This window comes from Centroberyx gerrardi, chromosome 12, assembly GCF_048128805.1.
Source record: "Centroberyx gerrardi isolate f3 chromosome 12, fCenGer3.hap1.cur.20231027, whole genome shotgun sequence".
In the NCBI taxonomy this organism is placed as follows: domain Eukaryota; kingdom Metazoa; phylum Chordata; class Actinopteri; order Beryciformes; family Berycidae; genus Centroberyx; species Centroberyx gerrardi.
Window position 1 is genome coordinate 27,434,787 of NC_136008.1, and position 23,856 is coordinate 27,458,642.

General features: G+C 41.3%; 2 protein-coding genes across 2 annotated transcripts in view; both read right to left on the reverse strand.

The window, feature by feature from the left end:
- sox4b (SRY-box transcription factor 4b) overlaps positions 1 to 23,856 on the reverse strand; it is a 416,166-nt gene that overhangs the window by 180,605 nt on the left and 211,705 nt on the right. The gene's annotated exons all lie outside the window — the stretch shown is intronic.
- The window catches only part of cdkal1 (CDK5 regulatory subunit associated protein 1-like 1), a 295,881-nt gene that overhangs the window by 66,470 nt on the left and 205,555 nt on the right, over positions 1 to 23,856 (reverse strand). The window contains exon 11 of the mRNA XM_071913088.2: positions 16,559 to 16,739. Coding sequence (XP_071769189.1) covers positions 16,559 to 16,739 — 181 coding nt within the window. The remainder of the gene's footprint in view (positions 1 to 16,558; positions 16,740 to 23,856) is intronic.

Here is a 23,856-nt window from a genome sequence, read left to right on the forward strand (position 1 = left end):
AGCCTCTGGCTTCGCAGTCTGTGCCCTTGTGTCTATCCCTAATGACAGACAGATGTTAGTGCTATAGACCCCCTACCCACGGCTCTGTGCCGTGCCGTGTGTGTGTGTGTGTGTGTGTGTGTGTGTGTCGTATCACTCCACAAAAACCCTAGGCATAGGCTGTGTGTGCTTGTGTCTGTGTATGTGTGTGAGGGGTAAACACTTACAAAAGCCCTATGAGGATAGTGGTCACAGTTGTGATTCCCTGTGGTGTGTGTGTGTGTGTGTGTGTGTGTGTGTGACCACTGCGTCCTCTGCAGACTCTGCAGAGGTCACTAGACAAAACATGTTCCGTCCATGTGTCGACTGGTGTCAGACCTACTGAGCAGCCTGTTAACTGAGGCACACACAAGGCTTCCCCATTGTTAATGCAGTCAGTGGCACAATGCGGGACATTTTGCATCCCTAACTGAGCTACCAAAAGCTGACAATGAGGGAGGCCAAATGGATGCTGGAATGTGATCAGATTTGAGCTAAAATGCTACTCAACATAGTTAATATGCCTTATAATAGGAGTAACTAGCAATTGGCATGTAACTTTTGCAATTTCTACATGAATAAATAAATACATACGCTCCTTTTTTATCCCACAGTGCCATCACCATGTCATCAAGAGGCATTTTCAGGTCAGCGAGTCAGTGATATATCCCATCTATTATATATATATATATATATATATATATATCTCTAACTGTGCACTCTCAAACTTCACCATCGTTTACCGTACTTGAAAAAATAATTTCCTACAAATCACGTCTTTGGTTTATTGAGCTGCGTCTGATAAAAGGAGAGAAAAGTTCTATTATTGTGAAAATTGATCTATGAATCTTCACACATTGGCTGCAAATTTTCAGAAAGCTCCCACAATCCTCTTGTCATAACAAAAAAGAACGTCACAGCCACGAGTAGATGGAAACTGAGTTCCAAACCAGAAGAGAAGGAGCACAATGGTCGAGCATTTATTTCTCAAAAATAAAATATGTGGAAGAGGACAAGACAATGATGACACATTTACACAGTTACGGCAGCTTGAATAACACTGACACATCTCTAAGGGATGCATAAAGAATACAAATGCACACACACACACACACAAGTATGTGCAAGTGTACACAATGAATCTGCCACACTTGAGGGGAATCTAAAGTGAGTAGAGGAGTGAAGAGAAGAAAAGTAATACTGTATTTGTGTGAAGAACAACTCTATGATGGTTCATGTGTTTGTCTAAAGAAACGCCTTGCAGCATAAGATTTCCCACAACTCAACTATAGATATAAATCAATAGATAAAGACAAGCAAACACTTGGAACAGCATATGTAAGAGATGAAAGCTCAAAGCTCTGATTTAAGTCCATGCTTCTCTGCTACTGTTTCTGCTAAAAAACTGCTATTGTTTCTGTATATAGATACAAAGCACCTAAATCATCTCTCAGCCTCGGCATCAAGACCTTGGAGAAGACCTTTGCAATGTAAAGCATGGTGATTTTGAGAGCTAAGACCTCTTTATGGTTGTTTTCTGACTCTTAACCTCCACTATCCTCATTAAGCAGTGGACGGTCCTCTCTGACCCCAGACAGCAACTTGACCATTAGCTTAACTTGGCCCAAAGACAGCAGATGACTAGAGCGCGAGAGCAACTGCGGGTCAAAGGCCTTGCTCAGTGGTGGTTGAGGGACGGGAGAGTGTTACGCATTTAATTTGACACTCCGGATATTTGCAGCCAGTCTGGAGATAAGAATCATCATTGTATGCCAACTGCCACAGTTTCGACTTGCAAAGTTTCATTCGACAAATCATCTATGGGCAGCTCTGATCGCTTTGAATGCTAATGTCTCGGTCAAGTGAATTTTTGAATGAATATTGAGTGCCGGTATGTGCAGATGGCTCTAATGACACAATGCTAGTGCAATTTCAAGTCATTTACAAGAGCTTTTAACTACAGTACATCCTTGGTCTGGTTGCTGATATACACAAAATGTGGCGATTCCTTGTTGAATCTGGGTGTCTGTTTCATCAAGATACATTTTCAAATTTTAAATGCCATTTAGAACGAAATATAACACCAACTTCAGAACTGAAAAAAACGTGAAAATGAAAACAACTGTAGTCCTAATAGAATAGAAGTCCAGATGACTGTGCTGATATCACACTATCAAACAGCACACCAAGAATATACGACATTTATAAGACCCCTGCAACTGAATTTAAGAATTCTAATGCTATATTTCACTGTATTCAAGACTATTTAAGGCCTTCACTTTAGGTAATACAATTTTTAACAAGACTTTTTCAGGACCCTGTGAATGCACCAACAGGCACTGGTCAACATTTTTCAACGTTTAACACCTGTAGTGAAGATTTGCGCTAAATAATGGTGTAAATATCGGTCTTCTCCACTCACTGTGCGATCTTTTGGCTTCAAAAGACTTGGATTATGCTGCACAAGCTTTTTTTTTGCTCTTTTTGGAACTCTAAAGAACCGGTCCCCATTGACTTCAGTTGTTTTAGAGAAGGCTGCTACAGAGTTGTGCTGGCAACCTCCCTGTGTGTTATATGCACAACAAACTTCACCTGTGTTTCAGCTGCCATGCGGGCGAGTACATAATGACAGAATTTCATTTGTGGGTGAACTATTCCTTTAAGAGCTGTAAAATAATGTGGGAGACAAGCAGCGATATGGATTTCTAGAATCAATACTGGACTGGGAAGAAAAATGCTCTGTAAATGTAATGATATGAATAGACAATGCACATTTGCATTTATGCTTTTGGCACTGGGCTCTAAGTTTGTAGCTCTGCAACTGCAGATATCTGTTAATTTGTCAATAGCCATTATAATGAGAAACTCATGAGACGCTCTATCTTTCAACATTTATATTTTAACATTTCTTTATTTCAATGCATTCTTATTTACACTCTTTGTTCACCTTTGCTGCTGCACTGAGTGAATTTCCCCTTAGGGATCAATAAAGTTTGTCTTATCTTAAAATCACCATGTATTTGTGTATTGATTTTGCAGACCCAACCTTACCGGAGAACGTTATTTTTTACACCCTGCGGAACATTGTTAGTGTCAAGCCCTACAGCTAGTTAAAACATCGCCTCTGAATGAAAAGCGTACCGATGATCTGTACAGGAAAAAAAAAAAAAAATCAAATTTGAATGTGGCAAGCAAAGAATATGATCATTAAAACAGAATGTGTTATCCCTTCTACTGGCTATTACTTGACTCTGTCCTCATTAATCACAATGCAGGCCTACCTGGCCCCAGACTGCAACTTAACCATTAACTCAACCTTAATACCATGTTAGACTACCTCCAGTCAAGTGTTATTATCTCCCCTGATATGCATGTGAGAGTGTGTTTGTGTGTGTGTGAGAGAAGGAGAGAGTGTGTGTGTCCACGCATATGTGTTGGTGTGTGTGCGTGTCCAGGCGTAGATAAATGATAGTGAAGCCAGGAGATGGAGCTACTAGTGGCTGGCCAGCTGTTTGGCACTGACAGCTGCCGCACTGGTGCCTCGTGGGTAATGGAGTTCTTAACCAATTACAACCTGGGGAAATTAAAAACACCGTCCCACTAGAACAGTTCATCTCCTTCTCTCTCTCTCTCTGTCTCTCTTTCTTTATCATTTTCTCTCTCTCTCTCTCTCTCTGCTGCAGCTGTTCATTCTCAACTCTCTCGCTCTTTGTTACACACCGACAGACAGGCCGACACACACACACACACACACACACACACAAACACCCAACCTCCACTCAGCAAGTCCATTTATCAAGGCTAAGTTCTAGTCACCTGGGGATGATTATGGAGATCCAAGCTAATAGCATTCACATCCTTTTATTCTCAACACGCTCCCCTTCTCTCCCTCCATCCCTCCAACCCTGTGGTCTCCTCTTCCCTCCATCCGCATCCGCTCTCCCTCTGCCCTCCTCTCCCTTGCCTCCATCCTGCGATCTCTCATTCATCACTGGTTAGATTGCATATGGAGGTAATAAGTTAGACCTACAGACACCGCAAAACACCTGGACAGCGTAGCAGCTGGACCCTCTCCAGCTCTCTATGTGTTTTGTCTGCCTCGCTCACTCACACACACACACACACACACACCGTCCAGTCTGTCATTCAGTTCACATATGCTTTATTATCATGGCACGAAAGAAATTAGTATCTCTTGATGTAAAATTATCGACATTAACAAATTACTAGTAACAATAAAAACAAAAACAAAATAAAACAAAACAAAAAATTAAATATCAGCTTATATAATATAGTATAATATAATTTCTCTGTCTCTCTTTCCTCTCTAATTCCAAGATCACCAGCATTACAAGCAGCCAATAGGAAGGAATGCAAAGGGCAAAAGTCATTCCTGTAACCATAGAGAAATCATGTAAGAGCGGGCGCTAGGAAAAGAAATTGAAGAGGGATTTTTTTCTTTGTTCCTTCATTTTTTTCTCTCTCCATCCCTCCCTTAGTCTCTCATTCCTGTGCTTTTAGTTGTTGTCCGCCTTCCCTCTCTCCCCCCGGCCCCCTTCCTCCATCCCTCCTGTGGTGACTCGCAGCATTTTTCATCCCTCCCTCCCTCTCTCCTTCAATCCATCCCTCCTACTAGGTAATTAACGGAGCAGGGAAATCACTGCAAATGGTTGCTATGCGTCCTGCAATCCTTTGTATTCTACATTGGGACCAGAATTAGAAGTAGTGTATGGCAGTGAAAAATCTGACATCCCAGTGTAAAATCTCAACATTGCTACCAGTTTAAGGTGTAATTTCAATGTGATTTTTGAGATCTAACTCTAACCGCTGGAATTCATGTGTCCTCCTCCATGTCTACACAGTTTGCATTGTGGCTGCATTTGCCATCTGCGATCAAAATGCAAACCTGACCATTTCCATATCTGGTTTTGAATCCTGGCGTGATCAGACGATAAAAGTATCAAATCGTCAAATTTAACCGCGGCCTATTTCATCGCTACTCAGGTGATTGAGGAGGTTCAGAAACACCTACAGCCATGTTTACTTAAGTAATGAGCCGGTTTACAGTGATTTCACAACAGCTAGAAGGCGCTGTCAGGCACAAGGAGAAGCAGAGGAATATAGTTCTTGAACAGTAGCTAAACAAAGTGGCTGCTGTGTTAAAATGCTGCTGACCTCTCCTCGTTTTCTGCTCCTAGCCCCACTGTGACGACCCAGAGCCGCTCCTTTACCCCTCTCACTCCCTCTCCTCCATCCATCTCCCACTCTGTCTCTTTGGTGGCTATTCTGAGCTAGATCCTCCCCCCCGCCCCCCGTTCTCCCTCTCTCTCCTCCCCTGCTCTCCCTTCATCCCTCCTTCTGTCTCGGGCTCCCTCCTCCATCCATCCCTCCATCCGTCCCTCCTGTGGCTATTCAACACAGTTGTGTTCCAGACAAACCATCTGGTGCACTTTATTAATGACTGACCCTACATGGCCTAGACGTCACCGCTCGCTGTGTGTGTGTGTGTGTCTGTCTGTCTGTCTGCATGTGTGTGTGTGTGTGTGTGTGTGTGTGTGTATGTGTGTGTGTATGTATGTGTGTGCATGAACAGGTGCAGGTTGACTGATGATGTGATGCTGTGTGCAGCTTTAGCCACCAAAGCAGGTGTACTGGTTACAGAGACACAAACAGAGGATTTCTCTCTCTCTCTCTTTCTCTCTCCCCCTCTCTCTGTCTCTCTCCTTTTCTGATTCTCTCTTTCACACACAGAAACTTACATTTTGCTCGATTCAAACATGAAGACCACCAATGAATAAAGTTGCTGGGAATGCAAGATGTGAATGTGATCAAGGAGAGTTATACTAGACTCTACACAAAACGATACAGTTCCAGTGAGACAAGCTACAATAATAGATATATTACAGTACATATATAGCACAATATATGCTGTATTGCTATCAACAATGACTATATGATCAAATATCAGTGCTTTCGTAATCAGTCACAAATTTAAATGCTGGACCCATTTTCATGAAACAATTTCTAGACCTTGGATGGGCAATATCAGCTTCCAATTACAGTCAGAAATAATGAATACATTTTTCTTAAAAAGGCAGATTTGGCGATACAAAGTTTTTCCGCAGGACGCCGACAATATGCCACAATCAAAGAGCCGCCTGTGGAATGAAGTGTAGGACTGATGCGTGCCGACGTTCAACCGCTGACAATGATAGCGGGATGAGACGGATGGAGGGGGGAGTGAGAAAGGAGTGAGAGGGAAAGATGAGAGGAAGAGAAGCAGAAGGTGGTTGTCGGGGGATTGATCCCTCTAAGACACTCTGGGCTTCTCCTCAGAGGATGAAGGGAGGAAGGAGGCATGGAGGGAGGGAGGGAGAAAGAGAATGACTTATGAAGAAGCTCCACTTGAAAGAGACGTGTCAACACTTTGATAGTAAAGAGAGCGAGGGAGAGAGAGAGGTAGAGAGAGAATGAGAGAAGAAGCGTGTATGGAACGTACGGTATGTAAGGTCAAAATCATGAAAAGAGACGAGGTCGAAGAGAGAAAGTTTCACGTATGTGGGCATGTAGAAAAGAAGGTTCTAGCTTTAGGTCCATTCATTTAATGTCCAAATATTGTTGAATAACATAGTTGTGGAAGTTCTTTTTCCAAATTCCACTCAATTAGTCATTCATGCTACTGAGTATTGGTCTATTATAAAACAATTGCAGGGACACATGCTTCATCTGATCAAAATATGATCTGTGTACCAATCCTCCATGAAATATAAGAAAATATTGGTAATAATAACACCAAAAAAGAAAATGAACGGGAAGTTTTGTTTTTGTTTTCCCCACAAATATCTACATTTCAGCATTTTCATATCGGTTTGCTTTCCAGTGTCAAGCCAGCCAGAATGAAAAATACTTCCAGTCAAAACTTTCAGAATAAAACCCTTATTGACAAACATTTTGCAACGATTTTTGGGTAATACAAGGTATAAGGTAACATAATTAAGGAGGAATTTAATTTTTTTCCTCAAAATAAGTTCTATTGTATTTATAGCATTTCTTACAGGTGCGAAGAATTTTTAAACACTGATATATCATTGGAAAATTAATTGTGATGGTATAATTACGGTAAACAAATGAGAGGATGGTTGAGATGATTGGTAGACTCATGTAAATGGCATTGCTAGTGTTTCTCAAAATTAAGACATTTAAACCAACTTAAACACATGTAAACACAACTTAAACTCTGTTAGCTCCTGCTGCAAATTCATCGCTCTCCCTCTTTGTCTTTGCTTCTTTGGTCAAAGGTTTTCACTTTCACTTAACTGAAGAGGATTAATGTGTTTGTTTTTTTTTTAACTTAGTTTTTATTTTAGTTTCAGCAACTTATACAATCATATTCACAATTTTGTCTACTGTTTTTTCTGTTTTTTCAGCTGTACCTATATGGTTTATAGATAATTTAACAAAAAACAAAAAAAAAAGGGGTGGGGGGGATGATAGGGGTCAGGGAGGGGGGTTGTGTGTAAATGTATGTAATAGTATGGGTGTGTGTATATGCATGAAGAGATAAGATGAGTTGGGGAGACAAAGATACATGTATGATTCAGAATGTGTAGAAGGATTTAGATTGCTTCACTGTATCAATATAGCCATGGCAGGGCTCCACCTTTTAATAAATATATCTTTTTGGAGTCTCAAAGATGTTATTTGTTCCATCTGATAAATTTCCCATACTTTCTCAGTCCATATATTGTATGTTGGGGGGTCTGGTTTTAACCACTTAATTGTGATGCATTTAATTGCTGCTGTTAGCAATATTTGTAAACGATATTTTTTAGCTCTTCCATCAATGCCTTCCGGTATTACTCCCAGTAGTGCCACCTTTGGATCTTTTGTGAAATTTTGGTGGAATACTTCTTTAAGGGCCTCTTCCCAAAATGTTCTTAATTTAGGGCATGTCCAAAATACGTGGGTATGGTTGCCAATTTGCGTACCACAATTTCTCCAACATTTATTTGAGTGTGTTGGGCCCATTTTAGCCACTATTTCTGGTGTCCGAAAAAATCTCGTAATTACCTTCCATTTGAATTCCCTCCATGTATATGAATTAGTTACTAAATGTGCTTCAGTGCATATTTCTTCCCATATGTCCTGAGGTATGTCTGTGTTCATTTCAGTTTCCCATCTCTCTTTTATCTGTAGTGTATTATTCAAATTCATGCCTAAAAATATTTGGAAAAAATGACATATAGCTTTCTTATCCCCGTTCCTTGTTTGTAATGTTATCAAGAACTCTTCAATTGGAGTGGGCTCCAAGACTTTATCCCATTCTTTATGTTTTGTTAAAAAGTTCCTTAATTGTAAATATCTGAAAAAGTCTGTGTTAGGAAGCATAAACTCCTCTCTTAACTGTTCAAATGATTTAAGGCTGCCATCCTTATGGAGTTGGTGTAGATTAGTGAGTCCATGTTCTGACCATTTTCTAAACCCTGCATCTATATGGGAGGGTACAAAATAAATCTATATAAATCCAATATTGGTTAGTGCTGAAATTACTTCAGGCAATCCAAATGATAGTTTTATTTTCCTCCAAATTTTTAGTGTGACTCTAGTCCATTCACCCATTTGAGTTTCTCTTAAGGGGACGTCTAGGAAAGGCAAGGTCTGTAGGGCCCTCACACATAAGCTTTTTTCGATGTTAAGCCAGCGTGTATATGAAAAATCTTGAATCCATATTGTTAAAGGTTTTAGCTGTGCAGCCCAAAAATAATATCTTAGATTCGGGAGTTTTAGCCCTCCATGTGGTTTAGATAGCTGCAATGTTGGGCACTTTCTTTGCCATATAAATTTTGAAATGAGCCTGTCCAATTTATCAAATGTAGATTTAGGGATATCAATAGGTAACATCTGAAATGGATAGAGAAGCCTAGGCAGCACATTCATGCGTACACTCTCGATACGGCCTAGCAGAGACAGGGGAAGCGTTGACCACCGGTCCAAATCTTTACTAATATTTTGGATTATGTTTTTGTAATTTGCATCATATAAATTTTCTAGCGATGAGGGGATTTGAATACCAAGATATTTAATGCCATCTTTAGGCCATTTAAACCCACTCTGGAGTTTGACCGTCTATGGAATTCTACCACCTACATCCATAGCCATTGTTTTATCCACATTTACTTTATAACCCGAGAAGTACCCATATGTGGAAATAAGACCCTTTAAGTGTGGGATTGTTGTTGCAGGTTCAGCTATACTGAACAAAAATATAAATGCAACACTTTTGTTTTTGCTCCCATCTTTCATCAGTTGAAATAAAAGATCTAAGACTTTTTCTATGCATACAAAAGGCTTATTTCTCTCAAATTTTGTTCACAAATTTGTTTAAATCCGTGTTAGTGAGCACTTCTCCTTTGCCAAGATAATCCATCCACCTGACAGGTGTGGCATATCAAGATGCTGATTAAACAGCATGATTATTGCACAGGTGTGCCTTGGGCTGGTCACAATAAAAGGCCACTCTAAAATGTGCAGTTTTATCTTGAAAAAAGACATTTATTAGGCACTGAACTATGGATCTCACATGACTAGGGCTACAGATATGCATTTTTTGAAAACCAGTCAGTATCTGGTGTGACCACCATTTGCCTCATGCAGTGCGACACATCTCCTTCGCATAGAGTTGATCAGGTTGTTGATTGTGGCCTGTGGAGTGTTGGTCCACTCCTCTTCAATGGCTGTGCGAAGTTGCTGGATATTGGCAGGAATCGGAACACGCTGTCGTACACGCCGATCCAGAGCATCCCAAACATGCTCAATGGGTGACATGTCTGGTGAGTATGCAGGCCATGCAAGAACTGGGATGTTTTCAGCTTCCAGGAATTGTGTACAGATCCTTGCAACATGGAGCCGTGCATTATCATGCTGCAACATGAGGTGATGGCGGTGGATGAATGGAACGACAATGGGCCTCAGGATCTCGTCACGGTATCTCTGTGCATACAAATTGCCATCAATAAAATGCACCTGTGTTCGTTGTCCGTAGCCTATGCCTGCCCATACCATAACCCCACCGCCACCATGGGGCACTCTGTTCACAACGTTGACATCAGCAAACCGCTCGCCCACACAACGCCATACACGCTGTCTGCCATCGGCCCAGTACAGTGAAAACCGGGATTCATCTGTGAAGAGAACACTTCTCCAAAGTGCCAGACGCCATCGAAGGTGAGCATTTGCCCACTCAAGTCGGTGACGACGACGAACTGCAGTCAGGTCAAGACCCTGGTGAGGATGACGAGCACGCAGATGAGCTTCCCTGAGACAGTTTCTGACAGTTTGTGCAGAAATTCTTTGGTTTTGCAAACCAACTGTTGCATCAGCTGTCCGGGTGGCTGGTCTCAGACGATCTTGCAGGTGAAGAAGCCGGATGTGGAGGTCCTGGGCTGGCGTGGTCACACGTGGTCTGCGGTTGTGAGGCCGGTTGGATGTACTGCCAAATTCTCGGAAACGACATTGGAGACGGTTTATGGTAGTGAAATGAACATTCAATTCACGGGCATCCGTCGATGCCTTCTGGGCATCCTCCTCCTTGACTTTTGGATGAGTCATAAAATTTAGTAATCTTCTGATATTGTCCCCGTAGTATCTTCCCGTAATAAACCCGGTCTGATCAGGATGAATCATTTCTGTGATAATTTTATTGACACATCTCGCTAGAATGGCTGTTAATATACGTAGGTCTGCATTCAGCAGTGATATGGGCCTATATGATTGGCATTTGGTGGAGTCCTTGCCTTCCTTATGTATTACTACTATTGTCGCCTCCCTCCAAGAGGGGGCCATGGTTCCAGATTGTAGCGCATGGTGATAAGCTTTTAACAGTAAAGGTGATACTGTCTCTTTAAACGTTTTATAAAATTCTTTAATATACCCGTCTGGTCCAGGACTTTTATTGTTTTTCAGTGTAGAGATTACCTGTTGTATTTCCCATTCCTCAATTGGTTCATCCAACTCTTTTGCCATAGGCTCAGATAACTCTTTTAATTTGATGTCTTTCAAAAATTGTGCCAATTCTTTATCATCTGTACAAGTGTCCGTGTTTTTGTATAGGGATTTATAAAATTCTGCAAAAGACCCTGAAATTTCATCAGGTTTTGTGAGTGTTAAATTATCAGACTTTAAAGTCGAGATGAAATGAAAAATGCCTTTTTAACCCTTTTAGATCACATCCCCGGTCATATTGTGCACCTATATACCAATATATGCCAAAAAAAATACAAAAAATCTATTTCTTTGTATTCTTATATCAAAATTCAATCATGTTTTCTTCCTGTAAAACAAAATATGCCATGTGCTTACGTAAGCATGCCCATAACCAATTTCAACCAATAATATCATGACATCCACCCATTAGCTAGCTAGCAACAGCATGGTACTTCGGTGTGTCTTCGGGTGTTATGACACGCCCACTTTTCAACGTTCAAATCAAATTCCTCCCAACGTTATGTCCCGCCTGTCTTTCCTGTTTCACTCGGAAATACGTCACGATACGGAAGTTAGATACTCTCGAAATGCCGTTTCATCTCGACTTTAATTTCTGTACTATATTAGATGATTGCTGTTTTTTGAGTCTTAATGCTAATAATCTACTTGCCCTGTTACCATTTTCGTAATATTTCTGATTGGTAAACCTTAAATTGCCCTCAATCTTTTCGGTGATTAGGCCATTTAGATCTCTACGTGCTTGTTTGAGAGCATTAAGTAGATTGGAGGTTGGTGTTCTTTTATGTTGTTGTTCAAGCTGCATTATTTTGTCCTCTAATTCACGTTCTTTTGCTTCCCTTCTCTTTTTTTTCACGCTTGTAAATTAGATAATGCAACCTCTAATATATGCCTTAGCACAGTCCCATAGAATGAGAGGTGATATTTCGGGTGAGACATCTGTATCTAGGTAATTACTTAGTTCAGTTGTTACAAATGTGATAAATTCCTTATCGTTTAAAAGTGATGCATTTAATCTCCATTGTTTGGTTGTTGGCCTGTGACCTATGTCCCATGATAATGCAAGAGGTGCATGATCAGATATAGTAATTGGTAAAATCTTTATGTCTTCTATCCTGTGTAACTCTGCTTTGGGGGTAAAAAAAAAAAAAAATAGATTCTAGAATAAGATGAATGTCTATGTGAATAAAAAGTAAAATCTCTACCTTTGGGGAATTTACTTCTCCAAACGTCCACTAGGCCTGACTCTATCGATAGCTGTTTAAGCATTTTACTCATTCTAGAAGTAGTAGTTTTTGAGGTAGGTTGTCTATCCATAAGCTGAGACATAACACAGTTGAAGTCCCCTCCCAGCAGTAGAATACCAGAGCTATGCTGTAGAGTTGTGTTAAAGATTGTACTAATGAAGCCAGGCTCATCCTCATTTGGAGCATATATGTTCATGAAAGAAACTTGTATTCCATCAATAGATCCATTTACCAGAATAAATCTCCCCTCAGAGTCTTTGTGGACTCTAGTTGGTGTAAAATTAACCTGTCTATGTATCAAAATAGATACTCCTCTCTTTCTACCTGATTGGTGTGATGTGTCTGCCCAAGATTTTTTTAGTTTCTCATGTTCTATTTCCGATAGGTGGGTCTCCTGCAAAAATGCTATCTGACAGTTGGCTCTTTTTAACTGATTAAGGATTTTCTTCCTCTTTATAGGACTATGAAGACCTTTGACATTGTAGCTTATAACCTTAAGTGAATTAGGAAGAATATTAATTTTGCCCTTAAGTATGGTGAGTGAGTGGGTGTATGAAGGTAAGTATTTGCAGTAAGTATGGGTGGATGATGTGGGGGAATTGGGGTATCTAAACAAAGAAAAAAGAAAATAATATATAAAAGTAAAATACATATATAAATAAATGTATAAATAGATTGAAACATTGTGTGTAAAATAATTAGTAATTGTAAGTACAGCAGTATAATCACCGTAATGTTTAAGCATTAACATAAGACTTTGTATCGGGATAGAGGAAAAAATAGAGGGATCTGCACAGATAGAACTGAACATAAAGTTAGATAAACCATAAACTCAGCCAACATTAGTGTCCGGTCAGTCTTTTGGGACAAGGTCCCATGCAGCAGGTCAGAACAGGCAGCTGTGCGAACAGTCTTTGAAAGTGCTTGCCTTTGCTTGGATATGAAACCAAACAACTAAGATTGTTAGTTAGCAGCTCAGGCTCCTGCAGAACCTCGAAATAAAACATAGAAAAGATAACGACACCTTAACCTTAATGTCTCAATTATCAAAGTAATGATATATTGTATATAAAGCTTATTGTAAAGGTGGGGAATAGTCATAACTAAAGTAGATGGAAAAAGAAAAATGAAACAATAGATAAATAAATGTAACCTATAGGACTGTGTCACTCATTCATTACAACATGTATGCATATGCACATCTAGATCAAATCCAACCCCAAACAAACAAACACACACACACACACACACACACACACACACACACACAGGGGCAAACACACCCCCTCCTGTACCCTCACACAGAAGCACACGTGCGCGAACGCACACATACCCACAGCGCCAAAGCACACAAACATATCAGCACACAGACACGACCACAGGGGACTTGCATATTATGCTTAGCCTACTTTTCAGATGATAGACATACCCTAGGCGATAATGAGAAATAAAAATACTCAGATTGTCCATATGGACTAACATTTAGAAAGTTATCGATGGCGTTTTTATATTCATGTGTCACTTCCCATGTTAAATAAGAATACATCCGTCGTTGGGATGACCTTTTTCTTTACACAGGCCATGGCTTTGGTAGCATCCACGAACTCCTTCTCCTCGTTGTTGCGGGAGATGCGGAATCTGGCAGGGAAGAGTATTCTATAACGGACTCCTTGTCTTCCTCGAAGCATCTTCCTGACGTCCGTGAAGGCTGCTCTGGCTTTAGCGATGTTGGCTGTGTAGTCCGGGAATATGGCGATTGGATTGCCGTTGTAGTTGAGTTGTCCACCACGGTCACGAGCTTTCCTCAGGATGTCCATGGCATCTCCATCATTGTGTAATTTTGCAATGATTACGCGCGACTTGTCTCCCGGTCTTCTCTGTGTCAGGCTGCGGTGTGAGCGCTCCATCTGTACATCTTTGTCCATCTGAAACACTTCTTTAAGAAGTTTGGAAACTGCCACGGGAGAGCTTGATCCTGGTTGCTCAGCGACCCCCACGATCTGAATGTTACCTCTCCTCATCCTTCCCTCCATGTCCTCATACTTTTCTTTTAAATCTTCTACTTGCTTCTTGAGGTCTGTTACAGTGGTTTGTACCGATACTACTTCGTCCGACCATGTTGACAGTCCTTCCTCAACAGCTTCTACATTAGCTTTTACGTGATCAATTTCTGTGCGAATTGCGGTTGTATTGTTAGCAATTTCAGTTTTCACTTCCTTTATTTCCTTCTGTAACGCTTCAAAATCATCCGCTAAAGCACTCTTCAGCTCTTCTCTGATTACAGTGGATATGTCTTTCCTTAAGGAGGAGAGGATATCAGCTTTGATCGCTGCGATGTTCATGGTCGAGCTTACCGCAAGTACGGGTGGGGCTTGATCGGGGTCATCTGAACTCTTCACCGAGGAGGTGTTGGGCCTTGCGTTGGACGTACCGTCGTATTTGTATTTTCGCAGATTTGACGCCATCCACGTCGATTTTACTGACCTTTAACTACACTTTGGTTTATTAATGATAGATTTTGAACGTTTTACATGCGATTTAAAATGTAAATGTCGTTTAAATATGAAATTAGTACGGATTCTGCAGGAGCACTGAAAAGTGCGTCTTACTCCATTTGTCGCTCACTAGCGCCCCAGGATTAATGTGTTTGAAGCGATTTTTACCACCAGCCTTTTACTCGTTGCACCATCTGCACAAAACTCTGAAAGCTTTATCTCAGTTTGCTCTGGAAGAACAGCGCCCTCTTCCTGTTTTGTGCCGTAAAGCAATCCAGCAGATTTCCCGTCAAATCTGACCCGGTGACACACAATGGAAAATGCAGCATGGAGGCCGGCAGACGTCAATCTTCTCAGTGATGGTCTGGTATGTTTATGGTAATTATGTGGTAATTATTTATTGATGCTACAGATACTATTGGTGCATCTAATTCAAAGGCAACAATAAGGATATTGCTATTAAGTTTTACAATTAAAACTATTACACATAATGGTGGTAAACCAAACAATGTTGTGCATTAGAAGCTTATGAGGCAAAAGGTCAAGGAAGTGCTGATGATGCTGATGGGTCCAATCTCTCTCTCTCTCTCTCTCTCTCTCTCTCTCTCTCTCTCTCTCTCTCTCTCTCTCTCTCTCTCTCTCTCTCTCTCTCTCTCTCTCTCTCTCTCTCTCTCTCTCTCTCTCTCTCTCTCTCTCTCTCTCTCACACACACACACACACACACAAAATCACCTCTGCTAATAGTTTAGGCTTCATTAGCCACTAATTGTTTCATTTGGCAGTTGTTCCAGTATGAGAATGTGTGTGTGTGTGTGTGTGTGTGTGCCAGGAGCTGTACTGTTATATAAAGAGTAATACACAGACAGGTCCAAAGTCATTCCCATTAACGCTGTGTGCATGTGTGTGTGTGTGTGTGTGTGTGTGAGTCTGTCTGGACATGTTTTCCATTCCCTGAAACACGCCTGTGTTTAAAGAGGATGAAAGGGACAGTGAGACACATAGTATCACACACACACACACACACACACACACACACACACACACACACACACAGGCCTTTGACGGCTTTCAGGATTAGTAATATTAAAATTCATATAGAAGTCGTGACAGAACTGGAACGGGCTTTTACATTTTCCGGTGACAGGAGGTCGGCCTGCATTTCCTCGATAGAGATACACACACACAACACACACACACATATACACAAACACAGTGTGCAGTGTCAATGTGGATGACTTTAGACCTACAATATCTGTGTATTACTCTTCATAATACAACACAGCTTCTGACACACACACACACACACATGGAGCATATGTTCATAAAAGAAATGAGTGTGACGGTTCAAGCTGTCATTTTGTGAATCATTATGTTTTTAAATCTTTGGGTTAGCTTTAAGGGAGGCAGGGGATTGTGCTGTGTGTGTGTGTGTGTGTGTGTGTGGGTGTGTGTGTGTGTGTGTGTAGCAGGTAGGGCTTCACCGTCTCGTTTGCCAACCTCCCTAAAATCATTTGCACTGGTTTCAGTGGAGAGTTTTAATGCCATGGGTTTTGCCTTTAAATCCCAATGAGAGACATTTCTGGTCCAAACACTGCTGTACATGTAATCTTTCTCACTCTCTCTCTTTCTCTTTCTTTTTCTCACTCATACTCTCACACTCCCTCTCCCTCTTTCACACTCCGTCTCTCGGTTCTGTTCAGCTCAATTCAAATATGCGTATCTGTCACGACAGGAAAGAAACCTGCCTTATGTTGCCAAAGCAATAAAGGTAAAAATATGAACAGACGACGCTCTCACCACATGTGCTGGCACTTGCTCCATCTTGGCGGCGGGCGTGCCGGGCCTGGGGTAGAACTGGTTGATGAAGAGGCTGGGGAAGCGGTAGAGTCTCACCAGGTCTACCGTCTCCTGGAAGTCCTCCTCCGTCTCGCCGGGGAAACCGCAGATGATGTCCGTGGCGATGGTGATACCCGGGACCCTGAGGGAGAGACACGAGGCTTTTAGGCTGCAAATCATGAAGTTTGGTTGTCCTTTCACGGCTGTTCATTCTCATTCTGTACATTTCGAGGCAAGCTTATGATCAGAAGGTGGCCTGTTTGTTTGTGTGTGTGGGGAAGAAGCATGCTCAGTCAACTTTCCCAGCATAAAAAACTGTTAAAATGACAACAAACAAACAAATCAATTAATGAATTTGTTCATGTTTTCATTCATCCTCATTCAATCCATCATCTAAAATCTGAAAAGGCTGAAGGATTCAAGGGAACGCTCAGTAGAAGTAAACACACAATACTACACAAAAGTAGTATTGGTACTTAACCGATTCCACAATGGCAAATTTCTTTATCAATACAAAACACTTAACAGAGTATAATGTGGACAGCGATCAGTAACATAGAGAAACAAGCGGTACATACAGAGGAAATAGCTGTGAAGCCACTCTAAAACATTTGTTCATGCACCGTGCCACTGTGTTCACGTGTTCTTCTGGCACTTTTGCATAAGTTTGTCCATGTAAAATATTTTTATTTTGTTTATACATTATTTAATCAGGGACTCTCATGGAGATCAAGAGAGGCCAGAGAACAAAAAAAACATTAATAGAATTGACAAAGAAAATACAAAATACAATTCAGTCACACGTTCCAGCAGTCAAACGGTCAGCAACATTATTTTATGAAATCATAAAGTAAACAAACAGACAAACAAATAGCAAGAGTAGAACAATGGAATGGAAACACATGGATTGGGACAGTGGAATGTAGTTGATTATGTTAGCTACGCATTTATGAAAATGTACAATTCTAATCAAAAGGCGAAAATGAGGTAAGATGATTTGCTTACACACTGGAATCCACTAGAAGTAAATGAATCTAAAACCACTACTTGGCCAGTTACCTAAAACAATTTTTCCAAAGTTAGTGACTCACCAGCATGAGTCGACTCTTGATATTTGCCTTTCAAACACAAAGTCAAGCCCCCTAGCATCAATAAGGCCAAAGCATAATGCTAGGCGTGTCCCTGTGGAGTCATTCAACCAATCACAACCTGATTAGCAACCTTAGCCGGTCGCTCATCATTGATTATTGACCTGCTGGCTCATTGGATTAATTGCAGCCAATGGGAATAGATACATCGATTGGCTCTATGTATTCTGTTAGTACTGATAGCAAATGGACGCCTTGTGAAACAACTCCAAGGCTAAGTCATTGCTGTTGTCTGGCAGAAAATCATGTAACTCCAGAATACATGGTAAATATTCCCATTGAATTGCCGTTTTGACATTTCACAATACAGTTTCAATGATTTTGCTTAATCCCAGATGCATTTAACATGATCTCTAAGGCCTAAGCTAGCTGTCAATTACCGCAAAATAAGGAAAAATAAGCGATGTGTGGATTGTGGAGGGAGGGACATCATGCTGAGCAGCAGAGGTCAAATTACTGGCAACAAACCGGCCTTCCCATTCCCTGTCATTTGCTAGAGTGGTCTATTTTCTCCTCCGAGTCAGGCTGGAAACGGTATCCAATATGGAAATTGTTGGAAATCGTTCTCAATAGAAGCGAGCCGAGGCATCGATCACCGATCATCGATCAGTTTCCTATCAAAGCTCTAGATGTGAGGTAATAGGAGGGACAATGCAGCTTACATGGGGAACAGCCTGCTGAGAGAAGGCAGCATCTTCTCATTAGCAGTTGATTGAACTGATCTCCTTATTCTTTTTCTTTTACTTATTTTTTCTTTCACTCCTTTTGAGGCCTTCCTGTGTTTTCCTTATTTCTTTTTACATCCCGATTCCCTTCACTCCTCACGTTTTAGAGTAAGCATCTCACTTGCTGCAGTCTCTAACTGTTCATTTACATCTTCTCTGCTCTTAATGATAAGTGCATAGCTGCAGAAGTTCCACAGAATGAAGAGAGGTAGCTGAGAGGAGAGGAAGATAGAACAAAAAGTAAGAGAAGATAGGCTATTTTATCTCCTGTTGACAATCCCTGAAAGAGCCGGACACACAGATGAGGCGACAACAACAAACAGACAAAGAGAGAAAGACAGTTCAACAAAGAGATTAAAAACAGAGTGGGAAAAGAAGAAGACATTTTCACTCCAATCGAAAAACATGATGCATCTTTAATCACATTAACTTCCTGCCTCTGCTCCCCCACGATAACCTCTGACCTATTGATGGGTTCCAATTGGCTGACGGTCATTAATATTAACCAATGGCCTGCAGGCACAGGCATCCTTGACCTCTCAGATCTGCCTGACAACCGCCTCGTGGGAGAGTTAAAAAAAAAAAATCAACATGAAATGGCTAAAAAGAATAAATAAATGAATAATTCTGCCTTTGTGATTACAATTAACTTTTTTGGATCGAGTCAAGCGGCGGCTCTAAATGCCCCTCGAGTATCGTGAGATGATTACACAAAAAAAAAAAACATATGTTTTTAATCCTTTACTGTGGTGGAAGCAGGACTAGCTGGAGCCTCTAGGCTTCCCGCAACAGCTAATCGAGTGAAGCGGCCTGAAAAAGGGAAGATCCAGATGAGTTTTTCGGGGTCAGAGTGCACGTGTGTGTGTGGGTGTGTGCCCACGTTTGGGTCAGAGAGAGGGAGCCTGCTGTTTCTGGGGCTCGCAGGTTCAGTCCAGCTGCCATATTTGAGAAATTTACTCTTGCCCCTAAGATCTAGCGGAACAATAACATATTCCTGTCCTAAGAGGATAAAGGAAATTCAACAGTGTGAATAAATAAATGTTATTTGGCATTTTTTTGATGTTCTCTTCACAAAGGCAAAAAAAAAGAAAAGTCAATAATATACTCCCCTAAGCTACTTTTCTAATAACAGTGGGAGGGAAAGTAAATAAAATTAGCAATGTGGATAAACAAGTACATTTTCTGGCCTAAATAGATAACTGCCTGTTTCATTTCCTAAGGGCTTGCATATATAATCTGCTATGGCCCTTTGGTGGGAGGGGAGATGGTATATACTGTATGTTGCCAGTGTTTCCTTGCCATAATTACAGGAGTGAGAAAATGAACAGAACCGCTGGAGAAAAACATGGACTTAAGGGAAGACTGCAATCCCCCCTTCCAAAAAACAACATTCACAATTCATGTTTGTATCATGATAAAGCATCTAGACAAAACACATTAAGGCCCTGACACACCAAACCGACATCAAAGAACCAGCGGCGACGAAGGCCGACTGTTGCGTCGCCTCACGTCGCCTGTGTCTGGTCCAAAAAGTTGCACATGAACACACCGCAAAGACTACAGCCAACAGCCAACTAGCACGTACGTTCTGCGCCTGCGTGAGGGGAAATAACTCTCCATACCAGCAGGTGGCGGTAGTCTGTATTCGTCATTCAAAAAGGGAAACCGGAAGACCTAGGACTGCAGATATACAAACCGTAAACAAAGCAGCGTTTGCTTACCATTTTCACACCACTCTCGCTCATCACAGACGGTTTCGCTACTTCTAATCGAGAATATGTCTGATAAGAAGTTGCAAATGGCACTGGCACCCTCTTGACTTCGTCGTTTGCTTGCTTTCGTCACTTCCGTTTCTCTTCTCGTGCCAATCAGAGTGATCTCTCTCACCGACGGGCTCTGCCGCCGATTCAACATGCTCAATCGGCCGAAAAGCCGCCGGCAGAGGTCCGACACACCGCAAAAACTAGGGACACAGACGCTTACCGACGGCCCGACATTGGCCGACGGCCGACCGTCGGCCTGGTGTGTCAGGGCCTTAAGAGCAAAATTTTGTCCTTTGTTAAATAAATTGCTAATCACCTGAAAAAAACACACAAACAAACAAAAGCTACAGGATGGAAGAGGTGAAAAATAACACACACAGATAGCATCCGGAAAGAAAGAGCAAAGAGAGACTGGTGTGAATTGGCTTTTGTGGGTTTTCTTAAGGTGTAAGGTGAGAAAAAAAATGGAAGGAGACTAGGCACACACACACACACGTCATTCTGACACCTCAGTCTCTCGCAGATCTAAAAGGTGACAGGGGTGTGATGTATGATACTAATGAACAAGAGCCACACTGATGCTCTCCTTGTTAAAACGAGAGAGGGGAGCGACGGAGGAGAGATGTATCTTGTTATTGTGCGCAATTGAAAAAACAGAGAGGAAGAGGAAGAGGCAGCACAGATAGAGAGAAAGACAGAAACGTAGACGGATAGGGAGGAAATCAAGAGAGAAGACATTAAGTTTGGGGTCAACTTGCTTTCAATTAAAGCGACTCAAGAAGTGGGTTCTCTTTCAAATCCAAAAACTGAAAACGTTTTTTGCACAAAGGTGCGATTTCAGCCTTTCCTTCTACTTCTTTCAACAAGCCCATCAGTTTTATCTTTGTATCTGCGAACACACTACTGATTTACTATGTCAAAGTACTTCCAAATATGTATCTATTGTTTACAAAGCATCACATGCATGAGTCAAATCCCTATCTGACACACAGCTAGGCCAATTGAGGCGAATGCTATTTGTCTGTTATTGTTTTGGCCTTTCCCCAACATCACTTCCCCTTTCTTCCACAGCTATTTGTTGACAAAATGGGGTCTTTGTAACTCTTGTAACTCTTGTAACTTGACTTTGGACTCCAAAATATATGCATGAAAATTGGCATATAAATGAGTAAACCTGTTGAAATCCTGCAGACAGGCTGTTTGTGAGGAGTGGTTGTCATTCAAATTTAGCAGGGGAAAAAAACAAGAAGCATGTGAGACAGCGATGTAGAAAGACATTTCCGTAGAAAGAAAATGAATTATCTCACCGATAAACTGAGGAAACTGAAGTGGACTAACCCAAAAATACTGATAGAGAGAGAGAGCTGCCTCCTCGGCGTGTGGAGGAGAGATAAAGAGACAGAGAGCCGAATCAGATCTATCCAGTAAGACTTTATCTGGTGAGTCAGGCCTGGAGAAGGAGGAACAACGATTAGTATTGACTGGAGAGTGATATCAGTGGGGGTATTGATTAGAGAATTAAAAAGAAAATCACTATGGTGGGGTTATGGCTTCCTGGTGCAGAGAGCAGAGGCAAAGGCAGAGGAGAGAGGGAGGAGAAGGACTGATGGAGAGAAGGAATGAACAGATGGATAGATGCTGGATGGAAGAAGGGAGAGACTTTGCAGAACAGCAAAGAAAAAAAAATCCATAACAGCATCTTCCCTCTCCGGCTATTCACCTGTGTGTGTGTGTGTGTGTGTGTTAAACACCAAATGGACATGCATCACTTGGTTATCTATCTCTCTTACTCTCTCTTACGCAGAACTAAAAAACAAGTAAACATGTCGTCCCCCATGAATGATGCAAGCAACCCTTGGGCCAATCAGAAACAAGATGCATCTTCCCTCCGAGTTTCATCAAAATCAGGCGTCAAAGTTTTGAAATTTTGACCTTTAATAATAGTGTCCTCATCAGGCCAATCAGAGTATTTTTTTAAATGCCAGAACACAGCGGCAAAATGCATCCTCCCCCAAAGTTTCATCAAAATTGGACCATGGAGCCTTAGGTATAACGTTTGAGTTTTGACCTTTAATTATAACGTCCCTATTAGGCCAATCAGTGTAATTTGCAAGGAACGCTGGATTTGCATCGCAGGTTTTGTGCTAATCAGACTTATGGTGTAGAGTTAAGGCCGTTCAAAGTTTGAAATTTTGACCTTTAATTATAGCGTTATACATTAGGCAAATCAATCAAGAAGAGGAAAAAATAACTATGTGTAGTATCTGTGTATCCGTGTAGTACAGGATAGAAACTATACTATACATGACCTTCAACAACAGTCTGTTCCAGAGACACATGAAAAATATAAATCAACATATAAAATATATAAATCAATATAAATCAACTTCTACAACGCTCACCAGGCCGGTCGCCTCTCCAGAAGCCACCCATACCTGTCTACTGAAGTCACGGCTATAGGAGCTACGTGTAATTATTCCTCTGTTTGACAATGGCTGAGACTATGAACGAACGGCTTTAATGGAAAGTAAACTGAGAACCTGTGTTAAGACGTGATGTACACGCCTGTATGGAGAGAGAGAAGGGAGAAGGGAGGGAGGTAGAGGAACATACAGAGAGAAATGTGTCTAACATAAGTGTCTAAAGTGCAAATTAGTCAATTGTATGGGTCATTTTCTGAAATGAATCCTCTGATTGTTCAAAATCAGGTGGTAGAGTGTAATTCACTAGTTTTCTATCCATCTATCACTATAGTTTTCTGCCATCTTGAACCAAGCCAGCTGAGCAGGGATTGACTCTTGTGTTAATACTTTACTTTTGATATGCAGAGCTGACTACAGGCTTAATGCTAGTGTTACATTACTTCTGATTGGCTGACTGAACTGACTACAGGCTTTATTCTGATATTACATTACTGCTGTTTGGTGTGCTGAGTAGAGGATTAGTGCTTGTGTTGCATTACTTCTGATTGGTGTGCTGACTATTGGCTTGATGCTCGTGTTTCATTACTCCTGATTGGTGGAGCTAACTTCTATCAATGTGACAGGAACAACCTAGAACAGAAAGGCTGTGAAAACACAGAAGTAGTGACAGACATTTGATTCAGGTTTTAAGAAGGTGGAACGGTGAACAGAGGCTGCATCAATTCCTTATATATATGTAAATGTAAAACTATGGTTTCTCAAAGTCCTGTGCCCCTGAATCACAGGTGATAATAGGGTAGGATAATAGGTGTGTTTGTGTGTGTGTGTGTGCTTTGTTCCCATCACTCCTACTCCTGCTCCATGGAGGCAGACAGGCCGTATCCCTGAAGACAGCAGCCTCCATTAGCCATAGTGCGCTAGCAGTCAGAGTTAGCATTTACACAGGGAGAATCTGTTCATAGGGGACTGAAGTCTTTTAATTAAAACTCCAGATAAGCACACAGTCAGTCCCCCATCTGCCTCAATGGGCTGAATTAAGCTTCATAAAACACGCCATTGTCTTCTGCACAATTATTATCAACTCTTTGTTTGCTGTGGTCCTCACAGGTGCGTGTGTGTGAGTTTCTGTACACACACAACCATGCGCTTCATCATATATTCAATGTATGTGCCTGTGTATGCGTGCTTTTTGCGTGTCTG